Source organism: Lepidochelys olivacea (genome assembly GCF_965140295.1).
Source record: "Lepidochelys olivacea isolate rLepOli2 genome assembly, chromosome: 17".
Classification (NCBI taxonomy): domain Eukaryota; kingdom Metazoa; phylum Chordata; order Testudines; family Cheloniidae; genus Lepidochelys; species Lepidochelys olivacea.
This window is the reverse complement of record NC_140427.1, coordinates 24,509,002-24,534,637: the sequence shown is the minus strand read 5'-3', so window position 1 is coordinate 24,534,637 and position 25,636 is coordinate 24,509,002. Positions and strand designations below refer to the sequence as shown.

Genomic DNA, 25,636 nt, shown 5'->3' with positions numbered 1-25,636 from the left:
CCTGAAGCTGGAACTGGAGCCGGCCACAGTGGAGGCAATCAAGGACTGGCCTGCTCCCCAGACTAAGAAGCAGGTCCAGGCTTTCATTGGGATGGCAGGATACTACCACTTTAGCTCCCTGGCAGCTCCCCTCACGGAGCTCTGTAGGAAGGGAAAGCTGGACAAGGTTGTCTGGACTGAGCAGTGTCACAGGCTCTCTCTGTGCTGAAGGGGGCAGTTATCCAACGCTCGGTGCTGGTAAACTCAGATTTTAACAAAACCTTCCTGGCGTTCACCGACGCCTCAGACATGGGGCTGGGTGCGGTGCTGATGCAAACTGATGCTAAGGGGGAGAGACATCCCATCGTGTACCTGAGCAGGAAGCTGCTGCCCTGGGAGCAGCACTATGCAGCCATGGAGAAGGAGTGCCTGGCCATCGCGTGGGCCCTTAAAAAACTGCAGCCGTATCTATTTGGGCAGCACTTCACAGTGTACACTGACCCGTCGCTCCTGACGTGGCTGCACCAGATGAAAGGGGCTAATGCCAAGCTGCTGACATGGAGCCTGCTCCTCCAGGGTTGACATGGAGCTGGTCCATGTGAGGGGGGTGCCAACATTACAGCCGATGCTTTCTCATGGGGCAGGGCCCTGAACTTCCCCAGGTCACTGGCTAAGACCCAGCTCAGTTCAGACTTGAAGGGGGCAGAGATGTGACGAAGTGGGGGATGTTCTTTTTTTTTCCAATGGTTTGCATGCAGAGGGGGTGGGACTCAGTTTCCCTGGGTGTTACTGGTTTAATGAGGTGATGGGAGCGGGAGTTTGTTGTTACAGAGAGAATGGAGACCCCAGCGACTGGTGACCTGGCGACTGGGAGGCCCAGCTCAGGAGTCACAGCCCATTTTGGCGAGTGGGAGGACAATAGGCTGTAAAGAGAGGACCCTGGTGACCTGACCAGCCGGTTCTAGCCAGAGGGGGCCAGAAGAGAGGAGAGGAGGCCCAGGCAACCCTGTTTACCTGGATAGAAGACAATGTACAGAGGTGGGGCTTGGGGCTGGTGATATCAGATGTCCAGCTGGAAAGCAGGGGGGCTTGGGGCTGGAGAGAGGGAGCAGACAGAGCCCACCTGGATGCAGGGGAGACTGGGATGTGCTGTGCTGAGGGAGGCCAGGCCTGAGGGCCCTGAGAGTTTCCTGGGCTGTGTTCAAATGCTCAATAAACCCTCCTGTTTTATGCTGGCTGAGAGTCATCTAGAGAACAGGGTTGCAGTATTCCCTCTGGGAGCGCAGGTTCCGGGGATCTAGAGCGAGTGGACTCCCTGAGGAGGCCCATGTCGAGAAACAGGTGTGCTAAGGCTCGGAGAGGTGCGGCTCCAGAAGGTGGAGGGGCTTAACCCCAAAGAGAGAGTGGACCCCCGAGAAGGGCTGTCACACTGAAGGGAGTTCCCCCCCACAGACCGCACGGGGCCAAGAGTGGGCACGACCTGTAAGTCCGTGACACCCTGTTCATTCTCTCTCAAGCATGTGGCGTGGGCCACTCTTGGAAGACAGGATACCGGGCAAGATGGACCATCACTATGACGCAGTGTAGCCATTCTTACGTCCTTAGCCATGAGACCGTCCTTCCTCTTCCTGCAGTCCCCGCCTCACTCACGGCACACTTTCCAATGGTTGTAACAAGAGTCCAACCTCAGAGCAGTGTCCGTCCAGAGCACTGAATGATACAAAGATCTGGTGGGAACAAATACTGCGGGCTTATGTAATTAAAGATGGTATAATGCAGATGCAAAAGGAGGCTGAATTAAAGTTGCACAAGAACCCTTAATTCCTGCATTTTCTAACTTTGGAGGGCCTTGCCTTGCCATAGCTTTTTTTGTTTAATTTCCTAATTTAAAAACAAACAAAAATTCCATCCTGTGGCACTATGTTGACTACAGCTTGGATTAGGAACAGTGCCTGGTCCTTTAGTTCCACTACACAGAACTCTGCCGTTTGAGCGAAGGATTAACCGGTAGTAGTATGCGGCACACTCCTAGAGGGTAATGAGACACAGAAGATTTTTTAGAAGCTCGTAATGACCTAACTGGAGTGAATTTTTCCAGGGACAGCAAACAGCGCCCTCCTGACACCATGGCAGCCCTCCTGCCAAATTCCAAGCCCTTCCTCCAAAACATGGGGCCAGCATAGGGTTGTAATCATGTTTCAACATGGTCAAAGCACCATATTGTCCCTTGAACTCGTTCCTGGGAATGGCTGAACCATTTTAGCAGAAACCTTTGAAACTTTTGGCATGGGGAATTTCAGCCTGAACAGTTAAAACATGGCAAAGTTATAATCCACTGAAACCAGGGTGGTATAAGTGACGGGCAACCTTCACCACAGACAGTGCGACCAGCTCTGCCCATGACGATGCCCTCCTCTGTGGAAAACCCTTTTTGTTCCTTAGTAGCTGGGTGCACTAGGTTGGGTGTGATGCAGCTGGTGCAGCTGGCCCTACTGGCAGACAGAAAGAGGACTGAAGAGTCTTCCCACCCTAGCTGTAGCCCTGCAGTTCAGCATCAAGGCAGGCTGAGGGGTGGGGAGGCTGGCCCCGCCCTGCCCATGCAGAAGCAGACACCAAGTTGCTGGACAGCTGTTGGGTGGATGTTTGCATTTGGAAGGCATTGAGGGGAATGTTTCTGATACACGTGCGCTTTTCCAGCTACTGCCCCCATGTTCCCTCTGCCACTAACTGCTACATCCTCACATCCTCCTCTGACTTGAAAACTAGCCTGGCCCAAGAGAGCCGACTCTTCTGCCTTCCCTGAGCTGTCCGCTGCTCTCCCAACTCGGGTGAAGAGTGCTCTTGCTTTCTGGCTGCAGGTCTGTAGAAGAAGGTATCTGGGCCTCTCCTTTCATGGCTCCGATGACAGCAAGGAGAGAACCCTGGCAGAACCAGGCATAGGCAGTCGCAATGGAGAGGGGATTTAGGCACATATGCTGTGCAATCATGTAAGAGTGACACCTGCTTTAAGCTCAAGGCATTGGCTCTGTGGAGTCCCAGTCGTAATATCAGGAATGGGGGCTCTGCTGGGTGACCCCCCCCGGACTGTCCAGGGAGCCCAGATGCTCTGCCAGTGACTCTTGTGCATGCGAACTCGGACAGTCTAGAAGCTGATGCTGCTTGAGAGAGAGGATGAGCCACCACAGCCCTTGGGCACATGGCTCCATGAAGGAGTGATTGGGGGCCATTGTGTGGTGGCCTGAACTCCCCCACCCCCTCCAGAGGGCACACCAGAGGAGATGGCAGGGCAGGGCCGCACTGTGCTGAGTGAGGCAATCAGAGGGGAAGGACTGGATTTATTGAGTCATGACTTGTTACATCAGGACTGGATTTATTGAGTCATGACTTGTTACATCACAGTTTGAGAATTCTCCTTCCCGCCTCCGAGGACATCGGTTTTACTTCCAGGTAAAAGTGCGCAGAGACGCTTCACAGTTTGAATGCTTCCTGTAAGCAGAACTGAGGCAGAGTGACAATGGCAAACTGCAAATCGCCATGGCGGCCATATGAAAAAATAATACAAACTCTTCTCTTTAAATATATTACAGAAAATTAACCTGAATAAACGTAGCATGAACAGCAGCGCACTGCAAAAACCAGTGGGGGCACTCTCAGGACCAGAGCCCTCTGCCAGTGCTTTCCCACAGCGACCCCCGCATGGTGCTGGGCAAGGGGTCAGAGGCCCCCTAATGGAAAGGAAATGAAACCAGCTGTGTCCCCCCACACCCTCTCCCCTCGGTCAGAAAATCCAGAGACGCAGGGGGCGGGACACATTAGCAGGCGTGTGCAGGGAGCAGGGGTGACATACGCTGCAAGGGAGACATGCACATCACAGTACAGTTACGGGAAAAGAGATGCTCCAGCCACATGTGCAGGGAGTCGCGCCCCCTTCAAGGCACACTCACAGCACATATTCTCTCTCGCACACACACACAGGCAAGACACCACCACATCTGCTCCAAGAGACACACACGGAGCGTACACACGCAGCCACCCCGCTGGAAACACTCACGCCGGCGGGTGCCTCGCCCCAGTGAGCCGTGCTCCAGCTCAACAGGAATTTTGCTGGGGGAGCTCCTGTCCCTCTGGCTTGGGCTCTGCATCTGGGACCTCAGGCGGACACAGAGCGAACATGGAAGCAGGGACTGACAGCCCGGGATATACACAGAACAGTGCAGTCCCAGGGTCAGGGGAACTGGCTCCTAGAATACCAGAGCACGAGAGGCCGAGGCCACGGAGCAGAGCTGGGAGACGTGTAATGAGAGAGGAGATGCCAGCAGGGCAGGAATGGGCCTGGGATCAGACCCCCTCTGGGGAGCGCTCCCCTCTGCTGGAGGGCCCAGGTCCCTTTCTCGGATCCAGCTGGCCTCATGCCAAGGTGTTCCTGCACTGAACCAAACCCTAGCAAAGGGAGGGGGGCTGTGGGCCCAGGGAGGAGAGGGTGAGGGGGGAGTGACACACAGGGACCCCAAAAGGGAAAAGGAAGAGTTTGTGGGACCCCCAGCCATCTCTATGGAGGGGGCATTGCAACAGTTATCCACTGGGATCAGAGGCACCCAGCCCCGAAGCAACACCCCACCCCCTGCCCCATCAGAGAGACACACGCCCGACATGCACATGCATCCCATCACACGCATGCACATGCCTACCCACTGCCCGCAGAGCGCCGGTGAGCACCCAGCAGCCCCACTGGCTCAGAGAACCCTTTAGCTTTGTAGTGCAAGTTCACAAACCCAAGGCACCACTTTGACAAGCCCAGGGGAAGGCCGGGACACCCTGCAGATGCTGAGCGAGGCCCAGTGCCCCACAGCCACAGGGGCAGAGCCCGGTGTCGGAGCGAGTCAGTGCCCCCCTGCACTCTGAGGAGTGTGGAAAGGGCCGTGCCGGCAGGTGGCTCACCAAGGAGTGGGGGAGTGGGGCTGCAGGCTGCCACACACCCAGCATGCTGAGGGGCCCCTTTCCGGCTGCAGGCTTCGCATGGTGAGGAGCTATGTACAGTCAGGATGGGCAGGGAGCTGGGGAAAGTGCAGTGGGTGGGGAGGGCTGGCTCCCCCGAGAGAACTAAATGGCAAACACGGCAAGGGAAGCAACCAAACTGGCCTTGCCAAGAGGGCTCGGCCACCGGCTGCTGCTGAGGCACCCCAGAGATCCAGCCCTGGGGGGGAGGGCGCGATGGCAGGCGGGGGCAGTGCTTGCCCCCTGGGCTATGCTCCCCATGCGCTGTGAGAGTGAGGGAGGGGCGTGTGAGAGCTCTCCCCCCACGCCTATGGCCCGGCGCTCAGTCAGGGACCTCGGGGTGCAGGGGCAGCCCGCCCTCGCCCCGCCGGTATGACTCCCAGAAGGCTCGATCCAGCTGCTCCAGCTGCGAGCTCAGCGGCAGGTGGATCTCTAGGTGCATGTGCAGTGCTTCCAGCCACTGTGCCAGTCTGGGGAAGGAGGGCCTGGGGGAGAGAGGCCAGATTAGATCCTGAGTGTGAGGGGAACCCCCCACTCCAGCACCCTGAGCACGAGGGCAACCCCTGCCCCAGCACCCTGAGCACGAGGACAATCCCTCCCTCCCAGTTCCCTGAGTGCATGGGTCAGACCCCTCCCTCCCAGCACCCTAAGCGTGGGGGTCAGACCCTCCCCCTGCCCAGCAGCCCGGGGCACAGAGGTCAGACCTCTCCTCACTCCGTCTGAGCTCAGCACGAGGGTTAGAGACCCCATAGCCCCCAGGGGGAGAGTGCCCTCTGCAGGGGGCGGGGCACTGTTCAACTCCTCCCTCCCAGCCCAGTCTCTTGTTCTGTCAGTAGGGAGCAGGGTGAATGGGGCATTGCTGTGCATGTACAGGAAGGGGGCACTGTGCGGGTGTTTATGGGACCAGTGATCCCTTTCCCTTCCCCACACTTGCGGCCTGGAGCTGGCCAGGGTTCCCCTGATCACCTCTTCTCGGGGTCCAGATCGCAGCAGCGCACAGCGATGGGGAAGAAGCTCGGGGGGCAGGCAGGGGGGCAGTACCGCTCCAGGAACCCTCGCACGTTGAGGCCAAAGTCCATGGTTCTGGGCAGGTAGTCAGGGTCGGCGCTGACCCGGCCAATGATCTGGGATTGGGGGGAGCACAGGGATTAAGAGTGGGGCCCAGCACAACTCAACGGAGAGCTCCGTCCAGGCAGCATGCAGCCACCTAGTGCTGCAGGGACCCCCTGACACAGGAACAGGGGGGCTGGGCAATGGGCGGAAGGGGCTGGGGGCAGAGCTGAGGGGATGAACAGCAGCTCTGAGCTCCTGGGAAGACACTTGCCTCACACAAGAGGATGCCAAACGAGAAGATGTCGACTTTCTCATCGTAGCTCCTGCCTGTGGGGAGAGAGGAGATGGGTCAGCCCCCACCAGACCCTGCTTCCCTCTGCTCCTTACACTGCCCTCCTGTGGCATGAGGACAGACAGGCCCAGCACTGCCAGGTCATGGATGTGCCCCCCGCTGCATATGTCCGCGATGCCCTGGCTGCCCTGGGCCTAGCGCTCCCAGATATGCCCCAACCTCTCCTCTCACCATTGATCATCTCTGGGGCCATCCAGTAGGGGTTCCCCACCACTGTGTAGCGCTTCTTGCGGTCCGGCTTCTTCAGGTTCTTGAGTTGCTCAGGCTGGTTCTTTTCATCCACCATGAGACGGGCCAGCCCGAAGTCGGCCACCACCACCCTCCTGTTCTGAGCAGGAGAGACGGACACAGGTCACCGTGGGTAGGCAGAGGCCAAGGCAGCTGCTTGCAGCCACTCGTGGTAGGAGATCCTTGCAATGCCAAAACTGAAGTCAGAGCCCGCCGCACACCAGCCTGGGCCTTCTCAGCCACGGCTCCAGCCAGCTGCCCTGCTCCCAGCCAGACCCAGGGCTCTGTGCCGAGGGAGCACTTACCTCCCGTACTAGGCAGTTGTGAGAGTTGAGATCACGATGGATGATGTTCATCGAGTGCAGATAGGCCTGGGGGAGCAAGGACCAGGGTCAGAAAGGCAACAACTCACTGCACCCTCCCGCATGGGAGCAGCACCCTGGCACTCAGTCCATGCTTATGGCAACCCTGCCTCAACACACACAGCAACGCCCCCATAAACACCCGCACACCAACCTCTGCCTGTACATACACAGCAACGCCCCCGTAAACACCCGCACAGCACCCCCTGCCTGTACATACACAGCAACGCCCCCGTAAACACCCGAACACCAACCCCTGCCTCTACATACACAGCAACGCCCCCGTAAACACCCGCACACCAACCTCTGCCTGTACATACACAGCAATGCCCCCGTAAACACCCGCACACCAACCTCAGCCTCTACATACACAGCAACTCCCTCATAAACACCCGCACACCAACCCCTGCCTCTACATACACAGCAACTCCCTCATAAACACCCGCACACCAACCCCTGCCTGTACATACACAGCAACGCCCCCGTAAACACCCGCACAGCACCCCCTGCCTGTACATACACAGCAAAGCCCCCATAAACACCCGCACACCAACCCCTGCCTGTACATACACAGCAACGCCCCCGTAAACACCCGCACACCAACCCCTGCCTCTACATACACAGCAATGCCCCCATAAACACCCGCACAGCACCCCCTGCCTGTACATACACAGCAAAGGCCCCATAAACACCCGCACACCAACCCCTGCCTCTACATACACAGCAACTCCCTCATAAACACCCGCACACCAACCCCTGCCTGTACATACACAGCAACGCCCCCGTAAACACCCGCACAGCACCCCCTGCCTGTACATACACAGCAAAGCCCCCATAAACACCCGCACACCCTGCCTCTACATACACAGCAACGCCCCCGTAAACACCCGCACACCAACCCCTGCTTGTACATACACAGCAACGCCCCCGTAAACACCCGCACAGCACCCCCTGCCTGTACATACACAGCAACACCCCCGTAAACACCCGCACACCAACCCCTGCTTGTACATACACAGCAACGCCCCCGTAAACACCCGCACAGCACCCCCTGCCGCTACACACACAGCAACGCCCCCATAAACACCCGCACGCCAACCTCTGCCTGTACATACACAGCAACGCCCCCGTAAACACCCGCACACCAACCCCTGCCTGTACATACACAGCAACGCCCCCGTAAACACCCGCACAGCACCCCCTGCCGCTACACACACAGCAACGCCCCCATAAACACCCGCACGCCAACCTCTGCCTGTACATACACAGCAACGCCCCCGTAAACACCCGCACACCAACCCCTGCCTGTACATACACAGCAACACCCCCGTAAACACCCGCACACCAACCCCTGCCTGTACATACACAGCAAGGCCCGCATAAACACCCGCACACCAACCCCTGCCTCTACACACACAGCAACACCCCCATAAACACCCACACACCAACCCCTGCCTGTACATACACAGCAACACCCCCATAAACACCCACACACCAACCCCTGCCTGTACATACACAGCAACGCCCCCGTAAGCACCCGCACACCAACCCCTGCCTGTACATACACAGCAAGGCCCGCATAAACACCTGCACACCAACCCCTGCCTCTACATACACAGCAACGCCCCCATAAACACCCACACACCAACCCCTACCTCTACATACACAGCAACGCCCCCATAAACACCCACACACCAACCCCTGCCTGTACATACACAGCAACACCCCCATAAACACCCACACACCAACCCCTGCCTGTACATACACAGCAACGCCCCCGTAAGCACCCGCACACCAACCCCTGCCTGTACATACACAGCAAGGCCCGCATAAACACCTGCACACCAACCCCTGCCTCTACATACACAGCAACGCCCCCATAAACACCCACACACCAACCCCTGCCTCTACATAAACAGCAACGCCCCCATAAACACCCACACACCAACCCCTGCCTGTACATACACAGCAACACCCCCATAAACACCCACACACCAACCCCTGCCTGTACATACACAGCAACGCCCCCGTAAGCAACCGCACACCAACCCCTGCCTGTACATACACAGCAACGCCCCCGTAAACACCCGCAAACCAACCCCTGCCTCTACATACACAGCAACGCCCCCATAAACACCTGCACACCAACCCCTGCCTCTACATACACAGCAACGCCCCCATAAACACCCGCACACCAACCCCTGCCTGTATATACACAGCAATGCCCCCGTAAACACCTGCACAGCACCCCCTGCCTCTACACACACAGCAACGCCCCCGTAAACACCCGCACACCAACCCCTGCCTCTACATACACAGCAACGCCCCCATAAACACCCGCACACCAACCCCTGCCTCTACATACACAGCAACACCCCCGTAAACACCCGCACACGAACCCCTGCCGCTACATACACAGCAACTCCCTCATAAACACCCGCACACCAACCCCTGCCTCTAAATACACAGCAACGCCCCCATAAACACCCGCACACCAACCCCTGCCTCTACATACACAGCAACGCCCCCGTAAACACCCGCACACCAACCTCTGCCTGTACATACACAGCAACGCCCCCGTAAACACCCGCACAGCACCCCCTGCCTGTACATACACAGCAACGCCCCCGTAAACACCCGCACACCAACCCCTGCCTCTACATACACAGCAACGCCCCCGTAAACACCCGCACACCAACCTCTGCCTGTACATACACAGCAATGCCCCCGTAAACACCCGCACACCAACCTCAGCCTCTACATACACAGCAACTCCCTCATAAACACCCGCACACCAACCCCTGCCTCTACATACACAGCAACTCCCTCATAAACACCCGCACACCAACCCCTGCCTGTACATACACAGCAACGCCCCCGTAAACATCCGCACAGCACCCCCTGCCTGTACATACACAGCAAAGCCCCCATAAACACCCGCACACCAACCCCTGCCTGTACATACACAGCAACGCCCCCGTAAACACCCGCACACCAACCCCTGCCTCTACATACACAGCAATGCCCCCATAAACACCCGCACAGCACCCCCTGCCTGTACATACACAGCAAAGGCCCCATAAACACCCGCACACCAACCCCTGCCTCTACATACACAGCAACTCCCTCATAAACACCCGCACACCAACCCCTGCCTGTACATACACAGCAACGCCCCCGTAAACACCCGCACAGCACCCCCTGCCTGTACATACACAGCAAAGCCCCCATAAACACCCGCACACCCTGCCTCTACATACACAGCAACGCCCCCGTAAACACCCGCACACCAACCCCTGCTTGTACATACACAGCAACGCCCCCGTAAACACCCGCACAGCACCCCCTGCCTGTACATACACAGCAACACCCCCGTAAACACCCGCACAGCACCCCCTGCCGCTACACACACAGCAACGCCCCCATAAACACCCGCACGCCAACCTCTGCCTGTACATACACAGCAACGCCCCCGTAAACACCCGCACACCAACCCCTGCCTGTACATACACAGCAACACCCTCGTAAACACCCGCACACCAACCCCTGCCTGTACATACACAGCAAGGCCCGCATAAACACCCGCACACCAACCCCTGCCTCTACACACACAGCAACACCCCCATAAACACCCACACACCAACCCCTGCCTGTACATACACAGCAACACCCCCATAAACACCCACACACCAACCCCTGCCTGTACATACACAGCAACGCCCCCGTAAGCACCCGCACACCAACCCCTGCCTGTACATACACAGCAAGGCCCGCATAAACACCTGCACACCAACCCCTGCCTCTACATACACAGCAACGCCCCCATAAACACCAACACACCAACCCCTACCTCTACATACACAGCAACGCCCCCATAAACACCCACACACCAACCCCTGCCTGTACATACACAGCAACACCCCCATAAACACCCACACACCAACCCCTGCCTGTACATACACAGCAACGCCCCCGTAAGCACCCGCACACCAACCCCTGCCTGTACATACACAGCAAGGCCCGCATAAACACCTGCACACCAACCCCTGCCTCTACATACACAGCAACACCCCCATAAACACCCACACACCAACCCCTGCCTCTACATAAACAGCAACGCCCCCATAAACACCCACACACCAACCCCTGCCTGTACATACACAGCAACACCCCCATAAACACCCACACACCAACCCCTGCCTGTACATACACAGCAACGCCCCCGTAAGCAACCGCACACCAACCCCTGCCTGTACATACACAGCAACGGCCCCGTAAACACCCGCAAACCAACCCCTGCCTCTACATACACAGCAACGCCCCCATAAACACCTGCACACCAACCCCTGCCTCTACATACACAGCAACGCCCCCGTAAACACCCGCACACCAACCTCTGCCTGTACATACACAGCAACGCCCCCATAAACACCCGCACACCAACCCCTGCCTGTATATACACAGCAATGCCCCCGTAAACACCTGCACAGCACCCCCTGCCTCTACACACACAGCAACGCCCCCGTAAACACCCGCACACCAACCCCTTCCTCTACATACACAGCAACGCCCCCATAAACACCCGCACACCAACCCCTGCCTCTACATACACAGCAACACCCCCGTAAACACCCGCACACGAACCCCTGCCGCTACAAACACAGCAACTCCCTCATAAACACCCGCACACCAACCCCTGCCTCTACATACACAGCAACGCCCCCATAAACACCTGCACACCAACCCCTGCCTGTACATACACAGCAACGCCCCCATAAACACCCGCACACCAACCCCTGCCTGTATACACACAGCAATGCCCCCGTAAACACCCGCACACCAACCTCTGCCTGTACATACACAGCAACACCCCCGTAAACACCCGCACACCAACCCCTGCCTGTATATACACAGCAATGCCCCCGTAAACACCTGCACAGCACCCCCTGCCTCTACATACACAGCAACGCCCCCGTAAACACCCGCACAGCACCCCCTGCCTGTACATACACAGCAACGCCCCCATAAACACCCACACACCAACCCCTGCCTGTACATACACAGCAACGCCCCCATAAACACCCGCACACCAACCCCTGCCTGTATTTACACAGCAATGCCCCCGTAAACACCTGCACAGCACCCCCTGCCTCTACACACACAGCAACGCCCCCATAAACACCCGCACACCAACCTCTGCCTGTACATACACAGCAACGCCCCCGTAAACACCCGCACACCAACCCCTGCCTGTACATATACAGCAACACCCCCATAAACACCCGCACACCAACCCCTTCCTCTACATAAACAGCAACACCTCCGTAAACACCCGCACAGCACCCCCTGCCTGTACATACACAGCAACGCCCCCGTAAACACCTGCACACCAACCCCTGCCTGTACATACACAGCAACGCCCCCATGAACACCCGCACACCAACCCCTGCCTGTATATACACAGCAATGCCCCCGTAAACACCTGCACAGCACCCCCTGCCTCTACACACGCAGCAACGCCCCCGTAAACACCCGCACACAAACCCCTGCCTCTACATACACAGCAACGCCCCCATAAACACCCGCACACCAACCCCTGCCTCTACATACACAGCAACGCCCCCGTAAACACCCGCACACCAACGCCTGCCTGTACATACACAGCAACGCCCCCATAAACACCCGCACGCCAACCCCTGCCTGTACATACACAACAACGCCCCCGTAAACACCCGCACACCAACCCCTGCCTGTACATACACAGCAACACCCCCATAAACACCCGCACACCAACCCCTGCCTGTATATACACAGCAATGCCCCCGTAAACACCTGCACAGCACCCCCTGCCTCTACACACGCAGCAACGCCCCCGTAAACACCCGCACACCAACCCCTGCCTCTACATACACAGCAACGCCCCCATAAACACCCGCACACCAACCCCTGCCTCTACATACACAGCAACGCCCCCGTAAACACCCGCACACCAACCCCTGCCTGTACATACACAGCAACGCCCCCATAAACACCCGCACGCCAACCCCTGCCTGTACATACACAACAACGCCCCCGTAAACACCCGCACACCAACCCCTGCCTGTACATACACAGCAACGCCCCCGTAAACACCCGCACACCAACCCCTGCCTCTACATACACAGCAACGCCCCCATAAACACCCGCACACCAACCCCTGCCTGTACATACACAGCAACGCCCCCGTAAACACCCGCACACCAACCTCAGCCTCTACATACACAGCAACGCCCCCGTAAACACCCGCACACCAACCCCTGCCTCTACATACACAGCAACGCCCCCGTAAACACCCGCACACCAACCCCTGCCTGTACATACACAGCAACGCCCCCATAAACACCCGCACACCAACCCCTGCCGCTGCATACACAGCAACGCCCCCGTAAACACCCGCACACCAACCTCAGCCTCTACATACACAGCAACGCCCCCATAAACACCCGCACACCAACCCCTGCCTCTACATACACAGCAACGCCCCCATAAACACCCGCACACCAACCCCTGCCTCTACATACACAGCAACGCCCCCATAAACACCCGCACAGCACCCCCTGCCTGTACGTGCACAGCCACGCCCCCGTAAACACCCACACACCAACCGCTGCCTGTACATACACAGCAACGCCCCCATAAACACCCGCACACCAACCCCTGCCTCTACATAAACAGCAACGCCCCCATAAACACCCACACACCAACCCCTGCCTGTACATACACAGCAACACCCCCATAAACACCCACACACCAACCCCTGCCTGTACATACACAGCAACGCCCCCGTAAGCAACCGCACACCAACCCCTGCCTGTACATACACAGCAACGCCCCCATAAACACCTGCACACCAACCCCTGCCTCTACATACACAGCAACGCCCCCGTAAACACCCGCACACCAACCTCTGCCTGTACATACACAGCAACGCCCCCATAAACACCCGCACACCAACCCCTGCCTGTATATACACAGCAATGCCCCCGTAAACACCTGCACAGCACCCCCTGCCTCTACACACACAGCAACGCCCCAAAAAACACCCGCACACCAACCCCTGCCTCTACATACACAGCAACACCCCCGTAAACACCCGCACACGAACCCCTGCCGCTACATACACAGCAACTCCCTCATAAACACCCGCACACCAACCCCTGCCTCTACATACACAGCAACGCCCCCATAAACACCTGCACACCAACCCCTGCCTGTACATACACAGCAACGCCCCCATAAACACCCGCACACCAACCCCTGCCTGTATACACACAGCAATGCCCCCGTAAACACCCGCACACCAACCTCTGCCTGTACATACACAGCAACACCCCCGTAAACTCCCGCACACCAACCCCTGCCTGTATATACACAGCAATGCCCCCGTAAACACCTGCACAGCACCCCCTGCCTCTACATACACAGCAACGCCCCCGTAAACACCCGCACAGCACCCCCTGCCTGTACATACACAGCAACGCCCCCATAAACACCCACACACCAACCCCTGCCTGTACATACACAGCAACGCCCCCATAAACACCCGCACACCAACCCCTGCCTGTATATACACAGCAATGCCCCCGTAAACACCTGCACAGCACCCCCTGCCTCTACACACACAGCAACGCCCCCATAAACACCCGCACACCAACCTCTGCCTGTACATACACAGCAACGCCCCCGTAAACACCCGCACACCAACCCCTGCCTGTACATATACAGCAACACCCCCATAAACACCCGCACACCAACCCCTTCCTCTACATAAACAGCAACACCCCCGTAAACACCCGCACAGCACCCCCTGCCTGTACATACACAGCAACGCCCCCGTAAACACCTGCACACCAACCCCTGCCTGTACATACACAGCAACGCCCCCATAAACACCCGCACACCAACCCCTGCCTGTATATACACAGCAATGCCCCCGTAAACACCTGCACAGCACCCCCTGCCTCTACACACGCAGCAACGCCCCCGTAAACACCCGCACACAAACCCCTGCCTCTACATACACAGCAACGCCCCCATAAACACCCGCACACCAACCCCTGCCTCTACATACACAGCAACGCCCCCGTAAACACCCGCACACCAACGCCTGCCTGTACATACACAGCAACGCCCCCATAAACACCCGCACGCCAACCCCTGCCTGTACATACACAACAACGCCCCCGTAAACACCCGCACACCAACCCCTGCCTGTACATACACAGCAACACCCCCATAAACACCCGCACACCAACCCCTGCCTGTATATACACAGCAATGCCCCCGTAAACACCTGCACAGCACCCCCTGCCTCTACACATGCAGCAACGCCCCCGTAAACACCCGCACACCAACCCCTTCCTCTACATACACAGCAACGCCCCCATAAACACCCGCACACCAACCCCTGCCTCTACATACACAGCAACGCCCCCGTAAACACCCGCACACCAACCCCTGCCTGTACATACACAGCAACGCCCCCATAAACACCCGCACGCCAACCCCTGCCTGTACATACACAACAACGCCCCCGTAAACACCCGCACACCAACCCCTGCCTGTACATACACAGCAACGCCCCCGTAAACACCCGCACACCAACCCCTGCCTCTACATACACAGCAACGCCCCCGTAAACACCCGCACACCAACCCCTGCCTGTACATACACAGCAACGCCCCCATAAACACCCGCACACCAACCCCTGCCGCTGCATACACAGCAACGCCCCCGTAAACACCCGCACACCAACCTCAGCCTCTACATACACAGCAACGCCCCCATAAACACCCGCACACCAACCCCTGCCTCTACATACACAGCAACGCCCCCATAAACACCCGCACACCAACCCCTGCCTCTACATACACAGCAACGCCCCCATAAACACCCGCACAGCACCCCCTGCCTGTACGTGCACAGCCACGCCCCCGTAAACACCCACACACCAACCCCTGCCTGTACATACACAGCAACGCCCCCATAAACACCCGCACACCAACCCCTGCCTGTACATACACAGCAATGCCCCCATAAACACCCGCACAGCACCCCCTGCCTCTACATACACAGCAACTCCCTCGTAAACACCCGCACAGCACCCCCTGCCTGTACATACACAGCAACGCCCCCGTAAATACCCACACAGCACCCCCTGCCTGTACATACACAGCAACGCCCCCATAAACACCCGCACACCAACCCCTGCCGCTACATACACAGCAACTCCCTCATAAACACCCGCACAGCACCCCCTGCCTGTACATACACAGCAACGCCCCCATAAACACCCGCACACCAACCCCTGCCGCTACATACACAGCAACTCCCTCATAAACACCCGCACAGCACCCCCTGCCTGTACATACACAGCAACGCCCCCGTAAACACCCGCACACCAACCCCTGCCTCTACATACACAGCAACGCCCCCATAAACACCCGCACACCAACCCCTGCCTGTACATACACAGCAACGCCCCCATAAACACCCGCACACCAACCCCTGCCGCTGCATACACAGCAACTCCCTCATAAACACCCGCACAGCACCCCCTGCCTGTACATACACAGCAACGCTCCCATAAACACCCGCACACCAACCCCTGCCTGTACATACACAGCAACGCTCCCATAAACACCCGCACACCAACCCCTGCCTCTACATACACAGCAACGCCCCCATAAATACCCGCACAGCACCCCCTGCCTGTACGTGCACAGCAACGCCCCCGTAAACACCCGCACACCAACCCCTGCCTCTACATACACAGCAACGCCCCCGTAAACACCCGCACAGCACCCCCTGCCTGTACGTGCACAGCAACGCCCCATAAAAACCTGTACCGTGCCTGCCTGTACATGTACAGCATCTGTAGACTCGTTGTCACTGAGCTACCCACTGTTCCCCTGAGTGTGCAAGTAGAAATCATTTCTTGCCGGTACGCTGCACTCATGGGAGGCACACAAAGGGGGGGCACGTGACCTCCCAATGGGACTTCTCCCCACCCCACCCCCAGCCTGGGGTCCCCCACACTCTCCACGTCCCCTGCCTATGATCCACATCCATCGCATGTTACCTGCAGGGGAGCTCTGTCCTCCTCCTGCTGCACCAGAGACTTCTGCTCTACAGACTCCAGGCAGGAGGGCTTGGGATACACAGCTACGTGGAAGGGCTGAGGGCGGGGTCCTCCTCTGTCTTTCCGGTACGCCGTACCAGCTACAAATATCTGACTGGTATGGCGTACCGGACCGTACCACCGTACTTGCAGCACTGGTTCCCCTTCATGCGTTCTCTCTTGTACCTTTGTCTGGAGTGTCCCATCGCCCCCACCTGTAACCAGGTGTGTATGCACACAGCAAACCCACCCATGGGTGGGGTGCCTAGCCCCTGGCACCATTTCTGCTGAGACCCCACACTCACCATCCCAGACGCAATGTCCTTGGCAAAGCTCACACGCTGGCTCCATGGGTACTGGCTGTCCTGTGGGTGGAAGGGTTCCATTAGTGACAGGAGAGGGAAGAGGTGCTTGCCTGCATGCCCAGCCCTGGAACAGTCCCTGGGCCATGGCTCACACCCTACCCAGGAGCACTGAGCAACGGCTTGCATGGACACGGCCCAGCCACTCCTGCCCTGGGAGAGCCTTGGCCATGGTCTGCATGGACAGGCCCCAGCTACCCCTACCTCAGGAGAGCCCTGGCCATAGTCCGCATGGACAGATCCCAGTCACCCCTGGCCCGGGATAGCCCTGGCCATTGTCTGCATGGGCACAGCACCAGCCACCCCTGCCCCGGGAAAGCCCTGGCCATAGTCCGCATGGACACACCTCAGCCACCTCAATGACCCATGTTCTACCAACAGTGTCATAACATCCAAGATTGCTCATGTCCCACCCCCGACTTGTGTCCGGGGCTACAGGCCGGGGTACTTCCCTGCTCACCATGCTCTTTATGATGCCTCGTAGGGTCCCCCCCTTGATGTATTCTGTGATGAAATTCAACCTCTTGTCCTTGTACAGCACCCCGATAAACTTCAGCACGTTTGGGTGCTCTAGGCACCGCATCACTTTCACCTACGGGAGCCAAAGCACCATGATCATCATTTCATGGATCCCAAGGCCAACAGGGTCACTGTGATCATCTAGTCTGACCCCTGTAGAGCACAGTTGGGAGACACGTCCCACAGTTATTCCTGGAGCAATGGCCCATCTTGATTTAAAATAGACTCCATCACAACCCTTGTCAGTTGTTCCAAGGTTTAATTACTCTCACTGTTAAAAAAATTCACCTTTTTCTAACCTACCCCTGTCCAGCTTCAGCTTTCAGCTGCTGGATCTTGTTAGACCTTTGTCTGCTAGACTGAAGAGCCAAATTTCTGTTCCCCAAGTAGGTACTTCCAGACTGAGATCAGCTCACCCCTTCACCTTCTTTCTTAGGTTAAACTGATTGAGCTGCTTGAGTCAATCACTATCAGGCAGGTTTCTAATCCTCTAATCATTCTTGTGGCTTTTCTCTGAACTTTCTCCAATTTACCAACATCCTTCATGAAATGTGTGCACCAGCACTGGACACAGGATTGTAGCAGTGGTCGCACCAGTGCCAGATACAGAGGAAAAATCACCTCCCTGCTCCTACTCGAGATTCTCCCATTTAAGCATCCCAGGATGGCATTAGCCCTTTTGGCCACAGCATTGCAATGGGAGCTCATGTTCAGCTGATTCTCCACCACGACCCCTACATCCTTTTCAGAGTCCCTGCTTCCCAGGGCAGTGTGGCTGACACTCTTTGTTGCATAGACATTTACATTTAGCTGTATTAAAAACACACATTATTGGCTTGTGCCCAGTTTACCAAGTGATCCAGATCTCTCTGAATCAATGACTGGTCCTCTTCATTATTTACCACTCCCCAAGTCTTGTGTCATCTGCAAACTTGACCAGTGATGGTTTGTGCTCTCTTCAAGTCATTGATAAAAAGGTTACAGAGCCTAGGATCAAGAACCGATCCCTGCAGAATCCCACTAGAAGTGCTCCCGCTCGATGACAATTCCCCATTTACAATTACATTTTGAGATGGGGTCACAAAGTGAGTAGCCTAACACGGCGCTGCCTGTTGGCTGGCCTTGGCTGCCTGGCCAAATTGCTGAGAACCCATAGGCGGCAGTGTGGGAGTCTGAGAAGGGGCCCTTCCCCTGCCCCCACTGGGCTGGGTCCCCTCAGAATCATAGAAATGTCGGGCTGGAAGGGACCTCAAGAGGTCACCTAGTCCAGCCTCCTGCACTGAGGCAGGACTAAGGATTGTCTGACTCTGACCATTGTCAGGGAGAACCAACCCCAGGGTTTGTCAAACCTGTTCTTAAAACCCGTAGTGACAGGGATTCCACAACCACCCTAGGCAATTTGTTCCAGTGCTTAACCACCCTGACAGTAACAAAGCTTTAATGTCCAACCTGAACCTCCCTTGCTGCAATTTAAGCCCACTGCTTCTTGTCCTGTCCTCAGTGGCTAAGGAAAACAATTTATCACCCTCCTCCTTGTAACAACCTTTTATGTATTTGAAAACTGTTATCATGTCCCCTCTCAGTCTTCTCTTCTCCAGACTAAACAAACCCAATTTTTTCAATCTTCCCTCATAGGTCATGTTTTCTAGACCTTTCATCATTTGTGTTGCTCTTCTCTGGACTTTCTCCAATGTATCCACATCTTTCCCAAAGTATGGCGCTCAGAACTGGACACAATACTCCAGCTGAGTATCAGTGCTGAGTGGAGTGGAAGAATTACTTCTCGTGTCTTGCTTACGACACTCCTGTTAATACAGTTCACAATGATTTTTTGCAATAGTACTACACTGTTGACTCATATTTAGCTTGTGATCCACTATGACCCCCAGATCCCTTTTTGTGGTACTCCTTCCTAGGCAGTCATTTCCCATTTTGTACGTGTGCAACTGATTGTTCCTTCCTAAGTGGAGCACTTTGCATTTATCCTTATTGAATTTCATCCTATTTACTCTAAACCATTTCTCCAGTTTGTCCAGATCATCCTATCCTCCAAAGCACTTGCAACCCCTCCCAGCTTGGTATCATCCACAAACTTTATAAGTGTATTCTCTATGCCATTATCTAAATCACTGATGAAAATATTGAATAGAACTGGACCCAGAACAGATCCCTGCGGGACCCCACTCATTATGCCCTTCCAGATTGACTGTGAACCACTGATAACTACTCTCTGAGTGGTTTCAGAGGAGCAGCCGTGTTAGTCTGTATTCGCAAAAAGAAAAGGAGGACTTGTGGCACCTTAGAGACTAAGGTGCCCCAAGTCCTCCTTTTCTTTTTACTCTCTGAGTGCGGTTTTCCAGCCAGTTGTACACCCACCTTACAGTAGGCCCGTCCAGGCTATGTGTCCCTAGTCTGCTCATGAGAAGGTCTGTTGAGACAGTATGAAAAGCCGTCCTGCAGCCTTGAGGAGTAGGAGAGGGACAGACACCGGGTTGGGTCAGGATCAGGGTTGAAGGACAGAGACTGGGATGGGACAGGGTGTGGCTGGAGTGAGATCAGGGCCCAGGGACAGCAAGTAGGGTGGACTCACCTCTTTGAGGAATGCCCTCTGGGTCTCCTCATCAAAGCGGATCAGTTCCTTCATGACCATCACCTCGCCCGTCTCCCGGTGCGTCACCTAGCAGAGAAGGGCAGAGCATTGTGGGAGCAGCCACACCCCGCAGCTCCTTGCCGCAAGGAGCATTTCTCAGCAGGGTGGGGCTGCAATGGATGCTGGAGTGGGGCACAGCTGTCCCCTCTCTCCCCTCTCTATGGCAACTACTGGGAGACCCACCTCCCCATGTGTGGGGAGAGGTACAGGATAATGGGGGGACAAAGGAGCTGAGCCCATCACATGGATGACACTGGGAGAAGGGATAGGGATCTCCAATGCAAGCCCTGACAGTGGCGTGAGGGGCCTGGCCCCTGCTCTCCTGGGCTCTCAGTTGAGAGTGGGGAGGGGTCCCCAGGGAGCAGGGCGCGCGGGACGGGGCTGGGTTACTGGATGGGTGGGTATGGGTGTCAGCAGAGACCCGAGCTGGGTCAGGTACCTTGATGGCCTGTCCAAAGCAGCCCTTCCCCAGCACCTCGCCGTGGATCAAGTCTGAGGGACGGAAAATGCGGTGCGCGCGGGAGACGACACGGAGCGACTCGGAGCGGCTGATGTCCTTGCGCTGGGAGGCAGGGGAGCCCAAGGAGCTGGAGCACGGAGATTTGTCGATGCTACAGCTCCTCCTGCAGAGCCAGGCAAAGCACGCAGCAAATCAGCTGGGCCATGGCCGCAGGGGCCCCAGGCTCTATTCCACCGGAGCTCTCACCCCCCCAACCCTTCCCTCAGCCCACCCAGCAGCGTGCTGGGCACGCTTGTAAAAGCTGTCCTTACATGACTGTCCTCTGGCTCATGGCACTAGCCTCACCACCAGGCGTGCAGGCCGGCGAGCGCTGGGGGCTGTGCAGATTGGCCATGGGGCTGCTCTCCAGCACCGACTCTCGGGCCACCACCTCGTGGGGGTCGTGTTCTATGGTCAGCTGGAGGAGGCGGCTGGTCTCCTGGATCAGCAGGTCAATCTGCAGGCACAGAGTGAGGGACTCAGGTCCCTGGGCAGCTGCCTGGGCCCTGCTGGCTGGCTGGGGGAGCATGGGGAGGGGCGTACCTCGTCCAGCGGAACATGCCTGATGGGGGTGCCGTTGATCTCCAGGATACGGTCCCCAATGTGGATGGAGTTCTTCATGTCGGGACTGATGCAGTCAGGGTCCACTCTGGGGGCAGGGGACACACAGTGCTGTGAGCTCCCGCCACACCTGCACGGGGACAGGCTCACGCAGGCCCCAGGTCCAGCCCCCTGGCTGGAGTTCCAGGGTCCCAGGCATCCACACCCCACACAGCAAAAAGGCTTTCCGGTCTCACCCACCAGTGCCCCCTCCCCCCCATCCCCCTGCATACAAAATGACACCTGGTCACCCTCCGCACCACAGGCTCATGCCCCAGCCACCCCTGCAGGAGACTGGCCCAGGCACCACCACCCCCAGCGGCTCCTGTGTCCTCCACCCCACTTGGGGTGGGGGAATTCTCCCCTGTTCTCGGGACGGGGGGATTTTCCCCTGTTCTTGGCTGCTCAGCGGCCCCTCAGCCAAAGGGGCTGGGGCAGGTTTCGGTGCTGCACACACAACTCCCATTACAAGTGGCTCTGCTTGGGCCCCTCCTTGCTGGCTCTAGATGGGATGTGACCTCCCACCCCTCCAAAGGGTGAAGCAGGGTGTGTGCGTGGGGTGGTGGGGCTGGATTCAATCTGCAGGGCTCTTTGGCCTCCTCCCCATGCACAGAGCCATGAGAACTGGCAGAGGGGCTCCCACTGCACCAGGGAGATCTGTGCCCACTAGCCCCAAGCCTGCTGCCTGTGAGTGCCTGCCCCCCCCAGCCCTCCCACCACTGATGCTAGAGCATTGGCCTCCTCCCCTGGGGCAGATACATACTCTCGGACCCGGACTGTGTGGGAGTGTTCTGAGCCACAGCCCTGGGAGCTGCAGTGCTGGTCGATGGACACAGAGAACCCTCGCTTCCCGTCGCTGCAGGCCGGGATGGACACCAGCGTGACAGTGTGCGGGATCCGGGCGCCCGGGGAGTCCGGCAGGATCTGCTCTATCACCGGGGTCACCACCATCTGGTAATAGCAGTGCCCACTGGGAGGGGTGGGGAGGAGGGCAGCGGGTCAGACCCAGCGCGGGGAGACAGGAGAGAAGCCAGGACCAGTTTGTCAGCAGTTTTCCTTTGCAGCTGGGCTCAGGGCAAGGGGGACCCATGGAGGGGAACAGCCCTGCCCAGGAGAGGCAGTGGGCTGGGGCTCACCCCGTGCTCCCTAACAGTGCTTTTCAGTCTGTGGCACGTCCCAAGAGGGACTCCCAGCCTGGAACCCACAGACTAGACCTCTCCCAAGCGGTGTGAGGGGGACTGGCTGAGCACCCACTCTGCAAAGTGCCACAGCTGGGCTATCCTCTGCCCCACTCTCACCGTGTGTCCAGAAGGCTGCACTGGGATGGGGGCCCGGGAACAGGAGCACAGTGTGGCCATAGCAGACCCAAGAGTTAGGGTGACAACACAGGATGGCCCAAATCAGGCCACTGGCCACCAGTCCAGTACCCCCCCCACTGGATCAGCCCATTGGCCACTAGCCTGGTACCCCCCCGCCAGCTGGAATGGATCAGCCCACTGGCCCCTAGTCTGGTACCCCCCCGCCTGCTGGAATGGATAAGTCCATTGGCCACTAGTCCGGTACCGCCCCCCCAGCCCACTGGAATGGATCAGTCCATTGGCCACTAGTCCAGTACCGCCCCCCCAGCCCACTGGAATGGATCAGTCCATTGGCCACTAGTCCAGTACCGCCCCCCCAGCCCACTGGAATGGATCAGCCCACTGGCCCCTAGTCCGGTACCGCCCCCCCAGCCCACTGGAATGGATCAGCCCACTGGCCACTAGTCCGGTACCGCCCCCCCAGCCCACTGGAATGGATCAGCCCACTGGCCCCTAGTCCAGTACCGCCCCCCCAGCCCACTGGAATGGATCAGTCCATTGGCCACTAGTCCGATACCTGCGGAATCGTTGCCACTGCTCTGTTTCCGGTGCGCCCCGTGGGTGTGATTGCCCCTGTAGGGGGCATGATGCTGGCCCGGGCAGAAGGGGATGGGGCGTGGGGGAAGGACATGACTCTGGCTCTGGGGGGGAGGGGATGTGACCCAACTATGGGGGGTGGGGAGGGGCGTGCCCCCGGCCCTGGGGGGGAGGGGTCCTGGGGGGAGGGTCATGACCCTGGGGGAGGAGGGGATGTGACCCGGCCCTGGAGGGGAGGGGTACTGGGGGGGAGGGTCGTGACCCTGGGGGAGGAGGGGACGTGACCCGGCCCTGGGGGGACGGGTACTGGGGGGGAGGGTTGTGACCCTGGGGGAGGAGGGGACGTGACCCGGCCCTGGGGGGAGGGGTGTGGCCCAGGGGGAGGAGGGGACGTGACCCGGCCCTGGGGGGAGGGGTGTGGCCCGAGGGGTGGGTCGTGACCCAGCCCTGGGGGGAGGGGTGTGGCCCGGGGGGAGGGTCGTGACCCGGGGGAGGAGGGGACGTGACCCGGCCCTGGGGGGAGGGGTGTGGCCCGGGGGGAGGGTCGTGACCCGGCCCTGGGGGGAGGGGTGTGGCCCGGTGGGAGGGTCGTAACCCGGGGGAGGAGGGGACGTGACCCGGCCCTGGGGGGAGGGGTGTGGCCCGGGGGAGGAGGGGACGTGACCCAGCCCTGGGGGGAGGGGTGTGGCCCGGGGGGAGGGTCGTGACCCGGGGGAGGAGGGGACGTGACCCGGCCCTGGGGGGAGGGGTGTGGCCCGGGGGGAGGGGTGTGACCCGGGGGAGGAGGGGACGTGACCCAGCCCTGGGGGGAGGGGTGTGGCCCGGGGGGAGGGTCGTGACCCGGGGGAGGAGGGGACGTGACCCGGCCCTGGGGGGAGGGGTGTGGCCCGGGGGGAGGGTCGTGACCCGGGGGAGGAGGGGACGTGACCCGGCCCTGGGGGGAGGGGTGTGGCCCGGGGGGAGGGGTGTGGCCCGGGGGGAGGGACGTGCCCCAGCCCCACGTACCAGTAGAGCTTGGAGCGCTCCACAAGTGCGTAGGTGTCGCCGTCTCCGATGAACGCCTGGCAGCTGAGGCACAGGAAGCACTCTGGGTGGTATTTCTGCTCCCCAGCCACCTGCGCAGGGGACACAGAGAGGGGCTGAGTCCACCCACCCGCTTGCGCCCCCCACCGCCCAGGGAGCTGCCGGACGAGCGCTGGGCCAAGCATCCTGCCCACTTCACTCCTCTGCTGTGACTGGAAGAGCCTCCTGCCGCTGGGCCTGAGCCCCACAGGCTGCTGGCCCCATGGCTGGACAGGCGCATGGGACTGGCTCACGGTGGGGCTAGGCCAATGCTGGGGTGAGGCAGGAGTCACCTCCTGCATCCCTGCTCTGAACCCCAGCAGCCCGAGCTTGGGCCCCTTCATGGTGCCACTGGCAAGATCCACTTCCCTGCTGCCCTGTGCTATAGCCCATTCCATGCCAGGTGGCTCCTTGGCACCAGAATACTGTACAACACAGCAGTGAGGCCCCCTGGGAAACTCCCCCATGTAGGAGCCCTCCGGCAGGACAGGAACCAGCTCTGCCAGCTTTGTGCCTCCTCTACTGGAGCCCCAGCACCTGGGGTGCTACACCAGCCGGAGCAGGTCTGGCCAAGGCAGTGCTTTGCCCTGCTATCCCTCAATTGCATTGGGGCACAAGGGATGGCAGCCCTGGGCCCCCTGGCAGCCCTGGGCCAGGCTCTGAAGCAGGATTACCTCAACTCCTTCCCTTCTAAGGGGTTGCACCAGGGGTCCTGCCTTCAGGGCCTGGATTCCTGCTCCCTGCTGCAGGAGTCTGCCTCTCACTGGCTGTGCGCTGGGAGCTCACCCCCAGCCAGGCGGTGAGGGGGAGGGAGGTGCAGTGAGGGGAGCCTGCCAGGCAGGGATCTGTCTGAGGTGGCATGGAGTGATGGCCTCATGCCCTAGCAGGGAGGGGCCTGGTCCTTCTCTCCTGCTTGGGGAG

At 58.6% G+C, this 25,636-nt stretch overlaps 1 protein-coding gene across 3 annotated transcripts in view; it reads right to left on the bottom strand.

The window, feature by feature from the left end:
• Window positions 1–3,329: 3,329 nt before the first annotated feature.
• The window catches only part of LIMK1 (LIM domain kinase 1), a 42,730-nt gene continuing 20,423 nt past the window's right edge, over window positions 3,330–25,636 (bottom strand). For all 3 annotated transcript variants that reach the window (XM_084650709.1, XM_084650711.1, XM_084650710.1), the window contains 13 exons: window positions 24,659–24,768; window positions 22,522–22,728; window positions 21,702–21,807; window positions 21,431–21,615; window positions 21,099–21,282; window positions 20,600–20,686; window positions 17,951–18,082; window positions 17,434–17,493; window positions 6,913–6,978; window positions 6,551–6,707; window positions 6,299–6,354; window positions 5,941–6,098; window positions 3,330–5,459 (listed from right to left, as the gene is read on the bottom strand). In XM_084650709.1, coding sequence (XP_084506835.1) covers window positions 5,297–5,459; window positions 5,941–6,098; window positions 6,299–6,354; window positions 6,551–6,707; window positions 6,913–6,978; window positions 17,434–17,493; window positions 17,951–18,082; window positions 20,600–20,686; window positions 21,099–21,282; window positions 21,431–21,615; window positions 21,702–21,807; window positions 22,522–22,728; window positions 24,659–24,768 — 1,671 coding nt within the window. In that variant the 3' untranslated portion in view covers window positions 3,330–5,296. The remainder of the gene's footprint in view (window positions 5,460–5,940; window positions 6,099–6,298; window positions 6,355–6,550; window positions 6,708–6,912; window positions 6,979–17,433; window positions 17,494–17,950; window positions 18,083–20,599; window positions 20,687–21,098; window positions 21,283–21,430; window positions 21,616–21,701; window positions 21,808–22,521; window positions 22,729–24,658; window positions 24,769–25,636) is intronic.